The sequence below is a fragment of the Perca fluviatilis genome, chromosome 24 (assembly GCF_010015445.1).
Source record: "Perca fluviatilis chromosome 24, GENO_Pfluv_1.0, whole genome shotgun sequence".
Classification (NCBI taxonomy): Eukaryota; Metazoa; Chordata; class Actinopteri; order Perciformes; family Percidae; genus Perca; species Perca fluviatilis.
In genome coordinates this window covers 4,177,389-4,199,574 of record NC_053135.1, presented here as the reverse complement: position 1 = coordinate 4,199,574, position 22,186 = coordinate 4,177,389, and the positions used below count along the sequence as shown (strand labels likewise).

The following is a 22,186-nucleotide window of genomic DNA, read 5'->3' as shown; positions in this document are numbered from 1 at the left end:
TGCACATTTAAGTGTTTATTTTAACTAGGCTACTTATTTTCTCTGTTGATTTCCCCTAAATTCACCAAAAGTTAGCTTTAACGATAGATAATGCCTCGTTTGCATATTTAAACACCTGTAGTGTCTCCCCTTAACGTTTAGAAATTAGCTAGCTAGCTATCTTCCACGCGCTTTTACATGGGAAATACAGCCAAATATTCTCTATTAACCTCTCTGATACAAAAAAAAAGTCACAAATGCAACATGGTCCATAAGGTTAATGTTATTAAGTTGAAAGTTACTCACCAAGTGGCCACAAAAACTTCGCTGAATTGAAACCTTTTTTTGCTTCGTTTTCCTCCATTGTCCTCGGCAAAACTCGATTTCCGAGGTCTGTTACTGATAAAAGTGTTCTGCGGGTCCTGTTACTTCACCACAATCGCTTATAATCCCGATAATTTGTACCTTGAAACATGAACTTTCCCGAAAATATTAAACCAAACGGTAATATCTGCGAGGTGGCTAGCTAGGTTATTCCTCCGTCGTCAGTCCAAGAAGTGAAGCGACCTCTAGACACCGAGGCGCCTCAATTAAGCTGCAGCCAATGGGAGGAAGCCAAACATGATCCGATGTCACGAGCTGAACTCATGCAAAGAACTTCTAATATATCCGTAGACCGGCTTTGACTCATGCGAGCTGTGTGCACAATCGCATCACGATAAAAATGTTACAACAGTGGCTTCAATCTGACTACATTATCAATTGGCTAATAAAATATACATTGCATTGTGACCCAGACTAATATATTGCAGTAGATCGGTTTTCAGACTTTTTACTTCATTTTAAGGGGTCATTAGACTCTCTCGTGAACGCTTGATATCGCGAGAATCCAGCTTCCGTGCAAGATTGATCATACATACATAAAGTCATATCAATAAAGGTTTATTTTAACATCGGATCAGTAAAATGCTGGCTCAATTGTATACTTTCATGTTAGTGCATAAAAAACAGGAATGTTTCAGGAGCAAATTTTATCTGGAGTGATGGCTGGATAATCAGTTATGAACAAAATTCAGACATGCACCAACTGAGAGCCATATTTAATAATTTAATTTCACCATGCATGAACCATATAGAAATACTTTACAGCAATGACAATAAAAAAAGACATTTCATGTTGCAAAAAAAAATGTATAAATCAAGTGTCACAGATCACTGAAGGCTCACGTTATCATCGGGTTAGGCTGATGGTAGTTAGTACAACATAGTCAACAAAACAGTTAAAGAACACATGAAAAACTAAAATCAAGATTTGTTAGAAAAAATGTTGATGTTACTTTTATGTTACATCCATTTTGCACCCAGCAATGGATGGGTGCGCTTGATTTTTTTACAGCCCTAACTCTTTGCTCGGTGAATTGGGTCTTGGTCGTCACTGCCCTGCAAATGAAGCGCACTAGGAATTAGGAATAGGAAATCAGTGACCCCCGACAGAAATGGGGTTAGAAATGAATGAAAAAATGGGGTTAGTGTGTTAGTTGAGGTGGGGGTAACATGCAGAAGGCATTCACTTAACACCTCTACCCTTTTCAAATGGCACTAGTTAAAAAAATACAAAAACATGGCAAATACACTCCTTCATATTACAGATGATCAGCAACATCATCCCACAATTAATACTGCTTTCATCACATCAGAGCACGGTCAAAACATTACAGCAAACCTTTGCCATGTTTAGCCAGTAGCACATCTTCACAAATCTGGAAGAAACTCAGTCATATGTATGGCATTTGATTACATTAACTTGTATTTAGGTCAAATCTAATTTTGACCTAAAAAAAAAAAAAAAAGATACAAAATAAAGTGTTAAATAAAATCAAACTGGCTGTACTTATGTGTAAGCAATATTATTTCTCACAATTTCACAGTTGTATCATCTGTCCAAACCGGTCAGTGGAGTCCCAATTTGGCCTCATTGTCAACTAGCACATTGAGAGAAGGAAGTGCCAATAGCACTTTAATTGTCAACACGGATACAGAGTAATTAACATTATGAGTTTTTGCTTAATTGAGCTTCCTTGCTTAAAATTTTGGGATATTAAAATTTCACATAACGTGGTGGTGCTCGAAACCCATCTCGGTTCTGAAGTGTCTAAATTATCCCACCCAGCTCAATAAAGTCAGCCTTTAAATTATTATTTCAATGTTCTGAATTGCATCCAGGAAAGCGATCAAGAATTTCAATTAGTATTTGGAGCACAAAATGTGCTTGTTAACACTACTTAATTACAATACTGCTTTATACAAAAAGTCAAACTAAAGCAAAGCAAAAACAACATAAAGCACTGTTTAACACTTTTATGTTTCAAGTTAGGTATGGTGTGTTCCTCTCTTCACCATCTGCCAATGAATTAGTGTTGGGTGGAGACAACATGCCAATTTTAAGAACTAGAAAATACTTAATATTCGGAGGAAAATGTATGTGTGCTTGCTGCATGAAAGTTCCCAAAGCTTCCTTTGGGAACTTTCATATTTAAAAAGTGTAATTTTTCACCTTCAGAGGCGAAGCAGGCAGGTGGAGAAGTGAGAGAACACAGGATTGGTTCAGGGACAGTGAGAAAAAAAAAAAAAAGTTAAACCATTTAATGTAATGCTCCATCAGTTGTTATGTAATTATACAGCAACAAAAGCTTATAATATGACACAAACAAGAGTCTGCATTGTTTTTTCTATGTAAGCAACTAAAAACTACTTAGTTTAAAATGACTGTATAATTACACTTCAGTCAATGGAACAGAAGAGGGAGCTGTAAAGTAAAGAGGTTGAAAAGAGGAACTAAAAACATAGTAGGTCCAAGTCACTTAAGCTCCATTCAGAGGAATGAGTTAGCATTATGGGTGAGTGGTTCCCTTTTTCCAATCGTTCATTCATTCATCCAGCTGTCTACTGTTATGACGTCAGTGCTTCTTCTTCTCTTGAGGAGGATTATAGCTTGACACTATGGGACGCAAAGCAAACTAACTAATCTCTTACCACCAGAGTTGGAGGGAAACGCTGATTAGAAAGGAGCATTACTGCATTTTTCACTGAAACCCCTCTGTGACACTTGTGGCTCATTCGGTTTCTGTGGCTAATGCAAACAGTGCTAAGAAAAGCTTTTTTAATGTAGCTGATTTTTAAAATAAGTCTGGTGAAGAAAACTAACAATTGTCAAGGCATCCCATTTAAGAAAGATTTTAACATAAAGATGGATCGCACAGTGTTTTCCCTACAGAGATTAAGTCATGTTGTTGCAATGCTAATATTCATTTCTCCTTAGGATAGAGAACATATTTCTCTTTTAATTCTATCAAGTAAGGCTGGGCAAGTTTTGTACAACATTAGACATTTTTGATCTTCTGTGGAAGCTTCTAGTCTGTTGATTGAGTTTTGCATTTAAAATGTAGGGAAACACTGCATCCTTCCATACTTCTTCTCCACCATGTTTTTTAATCAATTCCTTCACTGCAAATAGTCACTTCCTTCATTCTTCCCTCCATCCACTCCTTACAAAAACACTCCTTGGTGTCCTCTCTATCAAGACACAACTTCCAGGTATCTTGCGTGTTCTTTCTTCATTTTCTTGTAATAAGTCAACTTTTTCTTCCATCTTTTCACAGGAGGGCTTCCCAATCTGTCTGTCCTTCCTCTCCTCGTTGGAAGAACGGTTTCCCTCCGCTCCTCTCAGAACAACACGTCTTCGTTGGTAATGAGCGATTCCACCACGAGTCTCTGGTATCGGATGTCGTTGAGCGCCGTCATGGCGTCCAGCCCGGGGGCCCTCATCAGCGTCGGGCCGAAGACGATACCCAGGTTCTCGCTGGACATGAGGTTTTCCTTTTCGTACTCGGTCACTCTGGAAGGAGAGAGGACGGAACGTATGTGTAAAAGGAAGGCAAAGCTGACCGCAAAACTAGAAATAAATCTAAATTGAGTGATTAAACCCCGTCACTAAGCTGAATTTAACGACTTCGCTACCACAACTAAAGGTATGCGATGGAGTGAAACCACGAGTTGTGTGTTCAGACCTCTTGAGGTGAGCCATGAGGTATCGCAGCGTCTCGCAGTGAGCTGGCGGCAGCAGCTTCAAGGCCTCGTGGAGAGACTCCAGACGTTTTTCTGGATCTGCAATCTCTGCAACAAACAAAATGAACACCAATTAAAGGGAGCTCTAAACATAGCCTATCCCATGCCAAAGCAACACATAAGGATCAAATAATAACAACAGTAATGAAAATACATTTCACATAGTACATCTTTTTCTGATTTGTAGCTGTTGTGTCAATTCACACACACAATCATCTTTTTCAACATCTTTTTGTGATTTGTCCGTGTTGCCTAGTGCCTTCAAAAGTTCAGCTTGGCTTCCAAACTGCCCTTCCATTCATTCTTCTATGTTATGTAATAAGGTACATAAAGCGTAAAGACCTACTTCCGGTTTCTATGAAGCGTGGGTAGGCATCATATGTGATGAGGGGAATAGGCAGCTCTCTGAAGTAGAGCTTGAGGGCTCCGGTGATAATGTTGAGGTCTTCGTAAGCGTTTGATGAAATGTCCGCCTTCTCTCCATCTGTGAAGCAAATCAGTCGATACATCGTCCAAACAAACCATCCACAAAAAAAAAAAAAACACAAGTCAGTGAGAGAAAGAAGCCCCAAGATTATGGAATAATTGCCTTCAGAATTGTATTGATATTTCACTGATCCCAAAAGGGACATTCTCTTAGAAGAAACAGGACACTCACCTCTGTCAAAGGCCAGCTTGACATCTTCAATCAGCTCGCTGAAGCCCGATATTCTGTACAAACCCTCTGACTGGAGACCTGAGACGAACAACGAGAGTTGAATTTGATAAATTAAGTGAACTGAAATTGTTGTGATTAAACATATTTCAATCGAAAAATGCCAGAATTCACCGGTTCCAGCTTCTCAATGGATTGCTGATGGCTGATTTTCTTTATCTTCTATGATAATGAATTGAATATCTTTGGGTTTTGGACTGCTGCTTTGACAAAAGCAGACGTTTAAAGACAAGCATTTCTTACTATTTTATTACACATTTAGACTAAACGATTAATCAGCTAGTGGAGAAAACAATGGGCAGAATAATCAATAATGAAAATAATCGCTATTTGCCACCTTCATTTCTTTACTACAGTACTGCAGATTACTCAAATGTGCTGATAATTCTGGAGATGTCAGCAGCTGATGAATGCTGATATACAACAATGTGTTTGTGACAATGGTTTTTCTCTGGTTGTTCCAATGGAACAGCTTAAATTAATTAAACTGAAGGAGATACAGAAATCGGAGTAAAACACACACAGACGAGATATAAACGAAGAGAGACGGACGGCAGTGAAGATTGATGAGAGACTACAACAGAGACAGAGTGGGGGATGGGGAGTGAATTGCTCTCCTGCTCCTGTCAAGTTCCTGTCAAGTTCAATCACTCCAAGTCAGGTGTCTTTATTGATTTTTGCGTATTAGTTTTACTCAGGTCTTGAATTGTAGTCAATAAAATCCTGGCTGTGGCAGCTCCCCTATGATTACTCGGATCCCATGGGTGGAGAATTGTAGCACTCCCACTCTCGCACATGCAATTTATTCTGCTTCTGTACAGCTTTATACCATTGACACACACGTTTTGCATACACATGGTGGCCTCGTGGGTGTTCTCCCTTTCTCTCTATCAAATTTTGCAGCAAACACAATGCTTTACCTCTCGCCTCGATTTCCTGTATGCACATGTCGACCACCATGGGCCTCTTGGTGTTGTGGGCTTTGACCAGCGTGGTCAGGTCGCAGCTGTACACCTTCTTGACGTGCCGCAGGTCCGGCTGGCAGTCGTTCGGCACGACTTTGGAGCACTGCTTATGGACATTCAACCCACAGTCTGACAGAGAAAGACAGAGTATAAAAGTGAATAGTTTTACATTACTGTATGTCCACTCTTGCCCTAAAAATAGCTCTCTAACATCCTGTGTGGCTGTTTATTACATTAAAAGTGTGCCTGTGCTCTGTTATCCTGCTTTCGGCTCTTCACACCACTTTGAAGACCCAAAAGCAATATCAGTATAATGTAATTTTGTCTGACACTTAAAGCATTATAACTAGGTGCATTTAAACGTAGGCATTGCAGAGGAACAGTTCATCACACACCAAATTGGATCTGTTAACATTTAAAATCCATGATGATACACACAGCAGATGAGTCAACAACAAAAGTGACTAACTTTAAGCCTGCTGTCCCAGTTTTGAGTCACGATTTAAGAGAGAAGAGGCGCAACGTGTGGAACACAGTGTAGGAGGCAAAGAGGAGCAGAAATTGAATCTTTTTTTGGATTGAAAGAAAAGCGCATTATACACTGATGTTTGTGACAAAGGATGTGTTTATGTTGTGTCTGTGTGTGTCTGTGTGTGTGTTACCTGCACACTTGACTCCCTGGGCGATGAGACCCCACATGAAGTTGGCACAGTACTCACACCAGTGGGGGCCTCTGAATGTATGAACCTGGTTAAACAGACAGACAAAAGGGGGAAATTTGAATATTTTCAAACGGAAATTTATCACAGAATTCGCAACAAATATTAAAGTGAAAACAGATATGGTCACACAAAATAATAAATAGAAAACCCCCGAATAAATGTGCTGAAATTATATAGTCTACAACGAGAACAAGGTGAGAAAAATATTCATGTGACCAATCTTTATTATAGACACGGACAAGAAAATGATGAAGACACAATAGGAGTGCTGAAAGTGCATTTATAGAAAAATTACAGTGAGAACAGAATTTTAATCTGCTTATTTTTTTTGCATAAATTGGCTCTCATCACTATAATGAAATGCTAATAACCTCCATCACATTACAGTGCTCTTTGTGTGTGTGTGTGTGTCCACATTACCCTTGAGCTCAGCACACTGTGGCTCTGACCTTTGTGCTGCTCACTAATGGCTACTTATAAAATGGAAATCTGTGAATCTAAAGCACTAAAGAAAAGGCTCAAAACCTCAACTGTAAATGCACAAATGTGGGTTTCTCTATGTGTGTATCCTAAAGCGCTCCACGCTCTCTGAGGTGAATTTGAATAAGACCCCATGAGCTGAATCAGCGATTCTGGCATCATTCAGCACACACACATAAACAGGACAGGATGGAGGAGCAAAGGAGAAGCTCACCTTGAAGTTGTGGACCTTCTCGTACTTGGGTGCCAAATCGCTCTCCCTCAGGGTGGCCCGCCGCACCAGCGATGTGAGCTGCGAAAGGGCAAAAGATCGGATTGGTTGCCAGAAGGTGGAAGCAGGGGAGGTGGGTTTGGAGGGGGCTGGTGCCCGCTTGTGACGGGTCCCAGAGCCTGTGCTTGGGTCCGAGGAGGTTTCGGAGACTGGCAGGGAGGGAATTGAACCCGCGCTAACATTCAAACCGAGAGCTGCTGTAAACAAAGAGCCCTTCTGACCCGTTTCCTTCTCGGCTCGCCTGCGGGATTTCTTTTTACCTCTTTTAACGACATATGACTCTCGGCTCGGCATTGCGGGATCTGTAGTTTTGGTGTGAATTCAACTCACACAGGAGGTTAAAATCAAACGCTGGCTGTGTGACCAAAATCCCATTAATAAATACAGTCAAACAATCAGACTGAATATGAACCCCCAAAAAGGAAACACTCTAAGAAAGAGTGTATTAAAATGATCAAAAAATGTCCAGAATAATTAATAAAAACGGGAATTAGTACAACAACTACGCTCTCAAATCATTTCAAAGCTTTAGCCGACAACAACATCCCAAACCGAGGAGCCAACGCAGGACCAATCCTGCCGTCTTAGCACCACAAAGATCAGCCAATCAGATTAGCTCTGCATAGTGATGGGGCTGCATGGTGCAATTCCAGTTCATAACAAAAAAATCAACAAAAGCCACCCAGCCAATAAAAAACAGAAAATAAATAAATTGTGAAAGAAAGTTCCCTTAATATGATTCAATAAATCTTCTTGAGATGCGTTCCCAAAATCCTTCAAACCGGACTGATGCTGCAGAATGTGCATTCCTGTCTCTCAGTCTTGTGTAGGTGAGCGCTTCAGCCCACATGGCTCAGTGTATGCGTGTGTGTGTGTGCGTGCGTATATGTTAATCCTCTTTCCCTCCACACACTCACCAGGCAGAACTAGTGGAGGAGGGGGGTGAGAAAGGCGGAGAGAGAGAGAGAGAAAGAAGAGGAGGGGGAGGCTGAGCTACGCTGCGGCAATGGATGAATTTAACAGGTCACATAGAGAGGAGAATAAGCCAATCAGAATACAGAGATTGTTGTTGTTCGTCACCAATTTCTGCCACCTCAATTGTCCCGGGAGAGTAGGAGAAAGGGAGGGAAAAAAAGAACGAGCTGATAAACAAGCTATTACTTGATTCATTCGTTCACAATTTTTGTTTCCCTTCCTTTTTTGTCATTTTACCGGCAACATTGATTTGTTTTTGCTCTGATGTTTCCCGATTTCTCTGGTCCACTGTGAACAACAGCAACCGCTATCGGCTGCTTTATGTCAGTGTTTCTTGCATGATATTATATGCTCGACAGATTATACACAATCCCATGTCCTTAGATGGCCCTGGTCATCCATTATCTTAAAAAATACAAGTGACATTATATGAGAACAGTTTAAGGCCAAATTATCACTTAAGAAGGGAACTTTAGAGGTTCCTCGTTAAGTGGCGCCTCTGGTGGGTGGATGGTTGGACTTTTTGACATTTTCGGGCTGAGCAAAACTGTCAACAAACAAGCGATGGGACTGTATTAATTCCTGTTGGTGTGAGATAGATCTACAAGCTTCAAGCTATGTGTTTTGATCTTATTTTAGATATTTTTTCATTTCATACAAGTTACTGCAAATGGTATTTTGTGAAAAAGTCATGACAAACGTTATAATAAAAAAAGAAATTTGAATTAAGTCGGATTTTCTTTTAACAGACAATGCACTTATCACAAGCAACCACACCTTCAAATCACTAATCCTTAGCTTATATACACACACACAACACAGTGAATATGTATGACTGGTCATGGATATTTAATGCCCGTTTTCATTGTGTGGGGATGGCGGGGCGGATAACAAAAGAGCGAATATATGTCCGAATATAGACATAATCAAAAAACAGAAAAAGGAAAAAAGCTCGGCCCTTTAAGCTCCTAATATGCATATTTTTTCTGTATTTTCTGCTCGATAAAAGGTATTCAAATCTGGTTACTGCCTTCTCCTCTCACCAAAATACTTCCTGTCACCGTACAGTGAACTCACTCTCACAACAAGGCCTTAAAAATTTAAATTTCAAAAGTCATCACCAGAACCACGTCTATATCAGACCCATAGGGACCATAAAAACAGCATTTAACCCATGATAAAAGCTGATTCGCTGCATGAAATATGTATTTCTCGTGTGTTTTGCCTTCCCTACAGAGACCACCTCTGGTCTCAATGTCACAGCCATACTGCTTTGTCTGCAAATCCACCCAATTATGAAAGCACACACGTACACAGGACTACCCCCATTTCTCACACACACACACACACACACACACACACACACACACACACACACACACACACACACACACACACACACACACACACACACACAGAGACAGTGATGTATGAGGTGCAGTCTAGGTGGTCATGCACTGCAGGTCACACAAGGCCTCAGTGCTGGTGTGGCAGATAAACACATTGCACACACTACACCTATTTTGTTATGAGCCTGTTGGTGTGTGTTTTGCGTTTTCCATTTTAACTGGACTGAGTTACACTTGTGTGTGGATCTGAATCTCCTGCCACATTTTCATGCACCCACCTGCACAAACTGCAGCTTCTGAACGGAAAGTTACATTAAATGTTGCTTAGTGATTAGCATACGAGTTAGCTCCTGCATCGCAAAGTAAACCTCTCATCTCCAAACTTCTGTTTTCAAACTCTGAAATAGCTCCACCAAAACTTTCCTGTCTGTCCTCTGGGTTAAAAACGAATCACAGAAAGCAATTATCTCACAGCTGAATGGAAACTAATGAGCCAACAACAAAACCAATTCCTGAATACTTAGTAGGCAGCTTCTGGGAGACAGCAGCTTTCTGCAGGCAAACTGCTGTTATGTAATTTTGCTGCAGAGCCTTTGGCTTGAGGCCATCGCTCCTCTGCATCCATCCTCCTCCTCCTTCTTCTTCTCCTTCTTCTTTCACCATGTTTCTCAACTCTCATCCTTCCATCTTAGTACTGTACACACAGCAACTTTTCCTACCTTTACCCTTATTCTAACTCTCGGCAGGTTGTCTTAACATTTATCTATCGTCGCTTTATACTTTTTACAACATTCTGGAAATATTATGATGGTATATATGCTAGCATTTAATGCTTTATGATTTACATAACCTTTATTTATGCAGGCAAGGTCCAGTAACTTTAAGAGTTGATTGTTCCAAGAGATTTTGCCTACAGCGTAAATCCACTCATCTTCCACTTGCAAAGGACTGATCCTTCCTCTGCTGAACTGAAACACAAACTCAGAACATTCCGTACCTGTGTCTTCTGGATTCATTATCTTCTACAACATGCAAAGACAATTTGCAAAACATCCAACCAAAGAGATTCAATTTGTGTAATAATGGTTATTTTTACGCCTAGTTTTAGACTGTAGTTTCCTAAAGGGGATATTCTTTGGTCTGTAGCCAATACTCTGGGCCAACACAACTCAATATCTTATTAAAACCAACAGTTCAAAAACCCAGAAGCCTTCAGGTCAGTTTGCCAGAAACATATGTTAATTGGGGGATGCTGTTGGCCTAGGTTCCTACACAGTTTCTATTTCCATATTTCTTGCAGAGAGTAATAAGTGTTGAAGATATTGAAGATATTATTATTAAGCAGCCTCGAAATGCTCAGCTGTGTCACTCTTTAGCTGAAGATACTTCCTGAGAAGGTCCCCTTGCCAAAATGCCGTCATCTCGTCTAGTGGACACTTTGCCCGCGTCAACATTCATGCTTGTGTGTTTGTCCTCACCCTCTCCTCAGCGTTACGCTCGTCTTTGGCCGGTGCAGGTCCATCTGGGGCCTCGGGGCTTTGTGGCAGGTGTTTTTTCAGGGTGGGCTCCTGGTTCAGGGTGGTGTAGCCCACATGTTCATAAATGGGGTTTATGGTCATCTTAGCAATGTACTCCGCTGCCTGACAGAAGAGAAGGTTACTGTTAACACGACAGCCGCATGTTCATATCAATAGCACTGTTTCAGGGTCCCCTAACAGTATAAATGATAATTTTTCCTTCCTGTGAAACCAACTGTACTTGGATTCAGTCTTGCAATAATATTCTTAATTGAATAGCACCGCTATGTCCCCTTTAGTACAACAAATAACCAATTAATGGGGAGTGAGCTCAAGAACGTGCCGATGTTCCTTCTTTTTCCAGGGATTATTTTGAAGGAAACCAGGGACTCAGATGATCGACTAAACAAGCGGTGATCAAAGGGTCATCATTTGTGAGTCGAAATGAACATCTGGCAAACAGAAGCTGAAAGCTTTAAATGCTTCCATTTTGTAATCATCCATAATCAGCATTTACATTCAGTGATTACAGCCCAGATTAATGGGTGTAACTGTGCACCACTGTTCTCAGAGCCATCGCAGAAAGCCATGTTTTTTTGTTAGTAGAGTACGTTTAACAAGGAAAGAGTGAGCGACGCATGGACACACCTTTGTCTCAATGTAGAGTGTGATGAGGCCGTCTGTGACCAGGTCGTGGATGGACTCGAACCTCTTCTCTCCAACAAAGTGCTTCCCGTCATGGTAGAGACGGAAGTTTCTTGTCTGGTTCCCAAACCTGGATGGAACGGAGGAAGACTGGGTCAAGAAGAAGACTGGGTCCTTACAGTTGAAGTCAAGTAGGCATCTGGGTTAATGCTTAGAATCTTAGTAATATTTATTTTTAATATAACATTTGATCAAAATGAGAAGATTGGAACCAAATCAATATATGAAAAAAATGACAAGTTTGGCTGGCTTTTTTGCTTTAAATGGCATGAAAAAAAGGAAGGCAGCTTCAAAGCAAAAATACAACAAAAGAAGAAAAAAAGAGACTTCATCATAAACAACCTCTACTCATGTTCTCTCTTAATGCACAAAAATACTGCAGCCTTTTACTAAGATAATACAGAGTCAAAAAATGGCACAAAATCTGTGATAGACAGACTCTGAACTGGGCCAACACATGATCTGCTCTACGGTGGATCCCAATGAAACCACCGCGAGATAAAACGGCACCGTTAGATCATTAACCCAAAAATCCAACCTTTCCTTTTCTGCCGACCCAGAGTGGGCCACTAGTTTATGATGGGTATTTATGGAAGGTAATTATGACCACAGGGATAGTAGAGGCAGTAAAAGAGAGAGGAATGTGTGCAGGTGGAAGAATGACATGGCTATGAATAGAGCAAACTGACCCAAAACCAAATTCAAATTATGCCATGCACTCATTTGAAAGTATGACACCTACTCTGAGAAAATGATAGCTCACAATCAAGCACAACTGGCTACTGACACGCTTACAAACTATTCAGGCATTTTAAACTTCTATATAATATAGAAAAGTAATGCACACCAAGGGTTGTAGCGAGGTGCTGATCATCACTGGAGGTAGACTTGAAAATAAGAAAAAGTGTTGCACACTCTGGCTCCATATGCATACATCTATTTATTTGGACAACTTTTGATTTGAAGAAGGCCTGAGGGCCGAAACGTTGTGTGAATAATAGAGATACGTTTATGGAGCCAGAGAGTGGGACACTTACTTATAACATCAACCCTACATCGACCACATTTGGTAACCTTATTAGGGCGATACCTCAGACAGCTTCCTCACACTTTGCCCTCTCCCCATGAGGAAAGGTGTGTGGAGCCATGTGAGTTTAGAGATGAGCGCCTTAGTCTGAGCAGCTTACAACTCCAAAGGCTGCCTTTAAACCCTCACTCCTCGCAGCACCTGTGGCGTGAACACACGATCAGACATGCTCAACGTTCACACAGCACTCCTCTTTTTTTTTCTTGCCTTGTCACACAAATACGTGCAGACATAGACAAACGAGGAAAAACAGTTCCTACTAAGATCTCAGGGGATTCACAAGAAGTGAAGAAGCAGAACACACACAGTAAAGGCAAAATATCTTTAGTCATATCTTTTGGCTTACTTTCCAGGGACTTGTAAAATAAAATAAAACATCTAATAGTAACGTTGCTCCATGGACCGAGAAATATTCAAACAAAAAGAGCAATTTTAGAGGTCTTAAAAAACAAACTGCTGATAATTTATCATGAAGCGAATTCCGTTTGAAAAAGAGCTTTTACGACTGGCTTTTAATCAGGAACAGATTTGTTCTCCAGATTTTGACTTTCAAGATTTTCCAGACTCTGATCGAAGTTTACTGTTTTTCTAGTTGTGGTGGTTCATTTTCTAATAAACACACAGTAATCCCTGCTCCAGTACTTAAGCCTGCACATATCCATTGGCATCACTGAGCTCACATTTGTTCTTGATTGTCTGCATCTCCCTAAATTAGATAAAACGCACAAGACACAAGCATTACCTTAGAGCCAGTGTGTAGGTGCCCGGCTGTCTCTGACTCTCTCTGATGAGGTAGCTGCCTTCGGCCTGACTCAGCAACTGGTCGGCCTCTTCTCTTGAGATCATCCCATGGTACCTGGACGTGAAAAGCAGGGTAAAGATTTCACAAAAATAAAATACTTTTAAGTCCAAGTAATACTTCCTCCACAAATTATGTTTCTACGTTTATGGGAAACTATAGATTAAATGGTGGAAATATGTATGTTATAAGGTAGATGGAGATGGATTCCAAACCATCCTAACTGTTGGAGATGCATTGAGGGAATGTGCCTCACATAAAAGTACTGATAAAGGCCAACTTACTCTCTTCCATAGTATTTAGGTCGGTTGTCCACCTGCAGGGAAGAGAAAAATGAGTAGTCTGTAAAACACTAAAAAGGAACATGTTGTTGGGCGGAATGATGACATTTGAGGAAACAACCCACGGAATGAAGATTAAGAAAAGGAAATGTTTACATGGCAGTATAACGAAACTAATAATGTCCTATTGCTCTGTAGGACACAAAAGCAACAGCAATATAGTGTGTGAAATGCCACCACAACTGTACCCACTGTGTGCTCTTCGGGAGTGCGTGGGCGCAGAGAATATTGCACGACTCAGATAAAAAGCTGAACATTGTGTGTTGCTCTCAACAAAACTGCTGTGGAGCCAATAAATCAACAAAGAGCGCTGAATATTAATTTGGATGCTTTGTGTCTGTGATAGAGAAAGTAGCCAGGTGTGTGTGTGTGTGTGTGTGTGTGTGTGTGTGTGTGTGTGTGTGTGTGTGTGTGTGTGTGTGTGTGTGTGTGTGTGTGTGTGTGTGTGTGTGTGTGTGTGTTAAAGAGACAAAGGAAGAGAGGAAAGTAAGGGACATACACACTTAAATATAAAAAGGTACAGGTACAAATGTTGCATTGTATGTGCATAATGTCAACAATCTCCTATTCTGACAGGAGTAGATATAAAATGAGGTGTACATAGACTGTAGACTGTAAACTCCTGCCAGTTCAATATGGTGAATAGCAGCATTCACTAAAAGCCTACAATGTAAAAAATAAAAAAATAAAGAAATTATACAACATAGCCAGGATGGAAAAAGTCAAAGTTAGCCTTCTCTTACCAAAACTGCTCTAAGGGTCTGTCAGTAAGCCATGCATGGAGTGCACAGACTCCCATCACTAATGCTCAATAGACATCCTTGACCGCACATTATAGAGTGCTGAGCTGGAGGGAATAAACAAAACCCATTCTGAATCTCTTCTGCATGAAGTGTATTTTGAAAATGACGAAATAAATTGTCACAGAGTGAAAGGTTTACCTGGCACAGGTTGGAATCACACACTTAGAGCAATTATGTAAAGAGTTTGTTTCTGAATGTTTTTACAGTATATATGATGTACCAATTTATTATTTTTATGAACATCCTATATTAGGCACCTGTAGCGGACATTGTATATAGAACTTTGATAAAGCTAACGTTTTCAGTGTTAATAATCATAATGTAACCTGAGCTCTGTCCAGGTAAAGGACAGTCACCCTGACATGCCACAAATTAAAAAGTACCAGATTTAGATAAATGCTTATTGGTGCATCATTAAATCACATATGGCTGAACTCCCAGCAGACAACATGGAGCTGCTGGTAGCAGGGGAGGGGAGTGGGGGGTCGGCTCTTCTACTCCGTCTGTCTGATGATTTTAAGTGGGTCAGCACCGACTACCTGACTGGGCAAGGGCGTCGAAGCAACCAGCTGTTCATTTAGCACACCAGCATGCCCTAAGAGGACTCCCTTATACAGATTAATTTAAACACTGGACACACATCCACACCCCCATTTTTTAATCCCTTTTGGATTCCCCCAAACCTTGCAGTCCCCCCACACACATCTGGTTCCTTTTTTAATACTGAAGGTGCTTTTACTAACATGGTCCAAAAAAACAAACATGCAGTGTTCAACATGTTTAGTCTGGCTTAACAGATGCTTTCCCTGAAGACAATGGATTGGTGAACTACAGCAAAAACAATCAGCACTGCTACAAGCCGAGTCAGCGGGTACAGTCTCTGAGAAGACGAAACACACACACACGCATGCACGCACACACACACAAAGACACGCTATAAACTGTTCAGCTTGCTTGAGACTTGATCCATACAATGATTGCTGCAGTTGGTCATAGTATGTGATGCTGGAGAATATAGAATAAGCCTAAGTGAAGAAACAAGGTAATGGGATATCAAACTGACCTCTGTAGGGTGCTTTAATTCAAAGGAAACATCTGTGAAAGGATATACCTAGATGTTAACTCTACTGATGTACTGCACCTGTGCTCAAATCTCCTGCACATGAAAATGTGACTTAGTCATTGAAGCTACATTTTCATGTGTTAACCGCAATAACACATCTGTAATCAGAGGCACCTCCTTAAACTTTATAGACCCTTTATTCGCAAAAATGTTCTAAGTAAAGTGATATTTTCCAAGAGTAGTACCATGAAGTCTTACCACTAAATATTGTGTTCTAAAGAAACATGACATTTGCTGGCTGACAATTAGGAAGTGTGTTCTCACCTCACAGGTGCAGGTGAGTCTGCGTGGGTGAGGCGCCTCCTGCTGGAGCTGGTACACTGTGTCAAAAACAAATTCTCAGATCCTCAGCAAAAAGCCGCCATAAAGAAACACTCAAGGCAAAGAAGGAGAGTATAACAATACTAAAATTAAAGTCTAAAAATCAGGATAACACACAGCAAACGTCCCATCACATCAATACTTACAGTAAGACTTCCACACTGGTGGCCTGTATTCATCATGATCTGAGGACAGAAAAAGTACAACAAGGTCTTAAACAATTAGTCGTGCTTAATTTCCTTTGCTACAGCGCCCCCAAGTGGACAAGACAGAATGCTCAGGGCTGGTTTTATCAGTCTGTTCTAAATCTCAATTTTGATACGAACCATCAACCAGATAAGATCTGTCATTTTATTTAATCTTTCTTATTTTAAAGCAATAAAAATAACAGAACAGAGATTTGCAGGGGGCTTAATGTAAAAAAAAAATCTAAAACAGAAATTTTACATTCCATCATAAATGCTCAAATGCTGGTTTAATGGATGAACAGTTGGAATGAACATTTTAATAATTTCATTGCCAAATAAACAAGTTAAATAAACAGTTTAATGAATAAAAGATGGGCAATATATTGATATTATATCAATATCAATATATGAGACTAGATATCTTAAATTTTGGATATCGTAATATCCTGATACGACTTAAGTGTTGTCTTTTTCTGGTTTTAAAGGCTGCATTACAGTAGAGTGATGTCATTTTCTGAACACACCAGACTGTTGTAGCTGTTCTATTATTTGCCTTTACACCCACATAGTTGTTATATCAACATAACTGATGATTAATTATCAAAAATCTCATTGTCTCCGTATCGCCCAACTCTATAAAAGATCCTGACAAAGACTGCATGACATGAAGCGAAGGCTTTCAGCTACTTTATTTTCTTTAGTTTGTGTGCAATTACCTCAGGGTATCACACTGATGGATGATGTTCTTTTCCAACAACAAAAAGCTCACTGAGCATAAGCGGTTACTAAGTGAATTCACACATAAATCTACTCTGTGAAGCATAAAAAGCTGTGAAAGATTCATGTATATTGCTTTGCAGAAAGGGTGGCTTGTAATGGAGCTCTCACTGTGAGGTTTATCTTTCCTACTCCCAGACAAGCTTGTCACCCCCCTCAGGCCTACCCATCTAAAATGAATTGTAGATCAATACCAAAACTGCAGCAGTGTGTCCTTGATGCTTGTTCAGCTGCTGAAGACCATAAACAACACTGATATTAACATTAGACTCTCTGCAACATTAGACACTAAGAAGAACAGAATCATTTTCAGCTCCAAGCACCCAATTGGAGTTTGGCTGAACTCTGATCACTGAAAATCCTACAAGGTGATTAGTGTGAAATCCTTTCGGGTTCAAATTCTGTGCTGTGTACATTTATTCAGTGACTCATTGTGGCTCATGGTGTGAAGCCTCAATATTCAAACATAATACATGTAACACTATCCTACGGATATTTTGACAAATACAATTAGTGTATAAGCGTGACAAGGTCGGGACTGGTTAATACACTGTTTTAGTTTTTCTTGTAAAATATAAAACACAAATTACGTGTTTCTTTCCTTAGAAACGGAAATCTGTTATCTGAATAAGTGCAATTACAACAGAAATGCCTGCATCCAAAACTGCAAGACCAACAATCTTTCCATTCTGGAAAGAAAGAATAACTTGCTCCACTTGTAGATTTCACAAAAAAAAAGCTGGATATAGACTCACTTTGAAAATAATAATATGCATCGGTCCTTTGGCCAGCATCTTGCAAATTCGGACATATGTTTTCTTCCATCTTCTCTGCATGGGTAAAGCTAACAGCCTGTTTCCTGTCTCGGTGTACTCTGTGTTCACTCTGCAAGCCTTATCTTTTCAACACTTGTCGTCCCGGTATCCTGTCTTCAAAATAACTCCAAATCCTCCCCGGGCAAGTGTCTCACCCTCTTTCTCAAGGCAACATACCCTCACAGCTAGACACAATCACAAGAAACCAGTCAAAACATATGGACTGCTGGCAACTCTGTAACAGGGGTGGAAATGCAGCTCTCCAAAAGAGCGTAAAAGACAAACCATACTTTAGTATCATTCAACAGTAAATAAAGACCTATGTTAGACCTAGCACCACCTCAAATACACACAAATTTAAGTACTTACTAAAGTACTAAATACTGTTTACTTGTTAAAGGATCAATCAGACTGCATTTTACTGCCAATACTACTTCACTAAATATTTGAAGGAAGGACTTTTACATTGTGATGTTGGTATGTTTTCCTGGTGTATTTAATAGCCAACTTTAGTAAAAGTCCTGCATTTAAAAAGTACATTATCAGCAATCTGTATTTCAAGTAATAAAAGTATTCCTTATGTAGCAGGAGTCCTGTCAATGTTTATATTAGTATAATTATGTAATTAATTATCATTGCAGCTGCATTACTGTGGTAACAGCACTTTAATGTTGAAACAGATGACCATATATCTGTATGTAAAACCTTAATCTGCAAAATAACCACTAACTGTAATTGTGAAATGTATGTAGTGGAAAAAGAATGTATTTATTCGTCTCACATATTTGGTGAAGAAGTGTAAAGTAGCACAAAATGGAAATATTTAAGTACACAAGTGCTTTTTTCCAGCAGTACTTGAATAAATAGTTATGCTTCAGGGCTACTAGATCCATAAAATGTCTAGTGACCTCTCCCAATTTGACCTAAATACATAAGAGAAACTTGATCATAACAATTGACAAATAAGCAGAAAAATGAAAACACACAAACACATCATTAATACAATCAGGTAAAGGCACAAAGGAGAATATAAGAGGCGTGATGCTGCTTACCAAAGACATTTAGGGCCATCTTGGTTCTGTGATATGATGATGATGATTATGATGAACAATTTAACCAGCAGATCCAAATTCAACGCAAAACGGACACAGTCAGTTTAAATCCTAAAAGAGAACAGATACAAATAAAATAAGTTGAAAGTATTCAGTTACTGACTGTGGTGAGGTTCTCTGGCCATAGTGAAAACAGATGGGGAACAATAAATGACCGAGCTCAGATTATAAGAGCGCTAACATTAGCGGACTCAGTACTTCACATGGGAGGCTGAACCGAGGATAAAACACAACTAATAGATGTTGTTTTTACATTTAACTGGAAAGAAAACATTTGATTTGTAAGACAATACAACATACAAGTGCACAGACAACAATATGAAATTGTAAACTGGTTTATTAATCTAACGGTTAGCTAATAATACGGCGTACTCACAGTCAAATCCATTCTGCATTGTGTGGTCGCCATCTTGCTGGGTCACGTGAGCAGAGCAGTCTCGCCCTCTCTCTGGAGTTACTATGGCAACGGACCTTGCTGTTGGTACTTCGTGGCACGAAAGACGTCGTCACTCCCGATGTAGTGAAGTTGTGTTACATCATGTCCCAGCTTTTTTTATAGGCAAAGCTAGGTTTTTAAAAGATAACTAACCAGATATCTCGCTGGACAGCTAGCTATCTGCCCTCCTAGTAAACTAAATGTACGAAAGACAATGAAGCAATACATTTACAATTAGTAATGCCTCCACTGTTGGGAATAGTGGCCGGTTAGCTCAGTTGGTTAGAGCGTGGTGCTAATAACGCCAAGGTCGCGGGTTCGATCCCCGTACTGGCCAGCTACCTTTTTCTATAATGCAACATGACTACCGAAATACTGAGGATGTAAGTACCTTTTTCTTCACTGCATATATAATATAACATCAGAAAAGTACATTTCCCTCTGAAATGTAGTAGAGTAGAAGTGTAAAGTAACATGACATTGAAATACATCAGTACAGTAGGCCTACCTCAAATTAATAATTTGCCTAAATAGCCTATAGCCTACTTGGTCGATGTAGCTATTTAGTTACATTCTCTGTATACCAGTAGGTTGCCAGTGTACGTGTAAGAAAATGTTTTAAATAATAAAAAGTTTAAGCAATAGCCTACACTATGTGCACATAGGCTACTAGGCTATTAACAAAAAAGATGAACACGTTTTTCACTGCCCTCTTATATTTCAACATAGCCTATGAGATGTCAGTCCATTTCTATATTTTTCTGTAAAAACAATGAAAGAACATATTGCATACTTTTGTTTCTAATCCAGAGAAATTTTAGGAATATTACATTGTTCAGTCTTAACCTTTCCAACACGTTTAACGGATTTTATGTGGTGCTAAGTCTCAAAATAAACCCACTCTTACTTTATTACTAACACAATATGTATAACCAATTAACCATAGTTTACTATGCTATATTTATTTGAGCATTTTAAATGAAGAAAAATGCAGTAGCTAGCCTACTAACCCAAACCCTTTGCCTCCACGGTGCCATTTCCCAAAACTACCGTGAGGTGGCGCTGTTTAGCTACCCTGGTTTTACGTTCTCCCTGCCTTACAATGTAGTGCCGGGGCGCTAGTGCTGGAGGCGGTGTGTAGCTCTTTATTGTTCCAGTAGAGAGCTCAATGCACGGTTTCCCACATTTGTTTCAATGGCTACCACACAGGAACCACGTCCCACCTGAGAGGGAGCGGTTCGGCTGCGAAGAGAGGACTTCTGGATCAAAACTTACAGCACTGTGTGGGATTTACCGTCCGCGTTGGAAATAAAAGCTCTTGCTGACGGACAATCTGTGGATCCTGAAGAAAGAGGGGGGTAAGGAAATCATGCTATCCTGATTAGGAAGCGAGGTTACATGTAGCCTCTCCGGTAGGCTGTTCCCGGCTGTTCCCTGTATAGAGCACACTTGAGTGTAAGATTTAGCCACATGTGTTGCAATTTACGTTTCCAGTTTAAAGACCTCTTAACGCAACACTGCGTGATGTTTGATGAGCCCGATATCTTAAGTGTAAGCTCGCTTCCATTGCAGCCAGCCTGTTCAGTTTCCTAATCGCCTGAGCTTTAGGAGGTCCACCAGAGCTTCTTTTACTGTAAGCTTAATGATAGACCATGATCTCCAAATAATCCTCAAACATTTACACGTATCGAAACATTTTTCTACAAAGTTAATATATTGCGGCATGTAGGGCCTACTTTGGGTGATGTTTTATATTTGTCCAGCTTCTCTCCTCTGTTATTCCCAGCTGCCTTTCCATTCACCAAACCTTACAATAGGCTTAGCTTATTGTCATCACATGCACATTAATATTGAACGAACACACACACACACACACACACACACACACACACACACACACACACACACACACACACACACACCAATCCTGTCTCTTGAGTGTGATCAGGTTGCCTTAGCCTACTGACATCTTTACTCTGGCCTAAAGGATTACTCTGCTAACCTACATCATGGGGCTTGAACTGTGCCAACTGTACTCTGATGTGTGTGCCTTTCTATATAGGTTTGTGTTTGTTTTATTTCACTTTATTTCACACTGCTGCATGTTGTGCAGTATATCACTCATTCTAGGTCCCTGGTATTGTCACAGGCAAACCTTGACCAACCAACCATGGAGGATATATGCAAAAATGTATGGCACCAATGAGGTGACAAAACAAATCCCTTTCATTTATTGATCTCTGGGGGACATGTGCTCTTTTTGCACCCCACCCCCTTTGGCAGTGAGGTCAGAGCACGGGGTCAGTGGGGAGGAAGCAGGATCAGCTTTGTCCTGATGGTTGGTGGAGCATGGGTGTTCTCCAAGCGTGGTGTGCCTAATCTAACTAACTATGCTGCCCTGTTGCCAATTCACTTTCACAATCAGTATGACTCCCACAATGCCAGGAGAAATTGGTGTTACACTCCCTTTCTTTATTTCTTTCTTTCTTACACACACACACACACACACACACACACAACTCTCCCGAGAGCAAAAGAGCAGCTTAATGGCATGGCGTGTGCAGTGTCACCTTGATAAAAC

General features: G+C 40.2%; 2 protein-coding genes, 1 long non-coding RNA gene and 1 other non-coding gene across 8 annotated transcripts in view; 2 read left to right on the top strand and 2 right to left on the bottom strand.

Annotated features, from left to right (window-relative positions):
• LOC120554455 overlaps positions 1 to 738 on the bottom strand; it is a 33,244-nt gene extending 32,506 nt beyond the window's left edge. Inside the window, exon 1 of the long non-coding RNA XR_005638454.1 lies at positions 286 to 738. This is a non-coding gene — a long non-coding RNA (uncharacterized LOC120554455). The remainder of the gene's footprint in view (positions 1 to 285) is intronic.
• A 329-nt stretch (positions 739 to 1,067) lies between these two features.
• On the bottom strand, positions 1,068 to 19,739 carry LOC120554451 (N-chimaerin). Its single transcript, XM_039793338.1, has 15 exons — positions 19,546 to 19,739; positions 19,110 to 19,220; positions 16,424 to 16,462; positions 16,221 to 16,276; positions 13,974 to 14,005; positions 13,633 to 13,746; positions 11,747 to 11,873; positions 11,060 to 11,221; positions 7,201 to 7,278; positions 6,447 to 6,531; positions 5,740 to 5,913; positions 4,763 to 4,840; positions 4,451 to 4,588; positions 4,047 to 4,152; positions 1,068 to 3,874 (listed from the first exon to the last, which is right to left on the bottom strand). The coding sequence occupies exons 2-15, from the start codon at positions 19,126 to 19,128 to the stop codon at positions 3,703 to 3,705; spliced, it is 1,380 nt and encodes a 459-aa protein (XP_039649272.1). The 5' UTR covers positions 19,129 to 19,220; positions 19,546 to 19,739; the 3' UTR covers positions 1,068 to 3,702.
• Positions 19,740 to 19,868: 129 nt separating this feature from the next.
• On the top strand, positions 19,869 to 19,942 carry trnai-aau. Its single transcript has one exon. It is a non-coding gene; the product is annotated as a tRNA-Ile (tRNA).
• A 774-nt stretch (positions 19,943 to 20,716) lies between these two features.
• Positions 20,717 to 22,186, top strand: part of LOC120554449 (FERM, ARHGEF and pleckstrin domain-containing protein 1-like) — a 58,151-nt gene continuing 56,681 nt past the window's right edge. For 3 of the 5 annotated variants that reach the window (XM_039793335.1, XM_039793337.1, XM_039793336.1), the window contains exon 1: positions 20,717 to 20,963. The gene's annotated coding sequence lies outside the window, so the exon portion shown is untranslated. The remainder of the gene's footprint in view (positions 20,964 to 22,186) is intronic. The other 2 variants (XM_039793334.1, XM_039793333.1) reach the window with 1 other exon arrangement.

Bases quoted from the DNA above. Each gene is read 5' to 3' on its own strand.
- LOC120554451 (XM_039793338.1), bottom strand. The intron at 7,279-11,059 runs GTGAGGACAAAC...GCCCTTTCGCAG, and splicing joins AGCGTAACGCTGAGGAGAGG to CTCACATCGCTGGTGCGGCG. The intron at 3,875-4,046 runs GTCTGAACACAC...CTCTCCTTCCAG, and splicing joins CTCATGGCTCACCTCAAGAG to AGTGACCGAGTACGAAAAGG.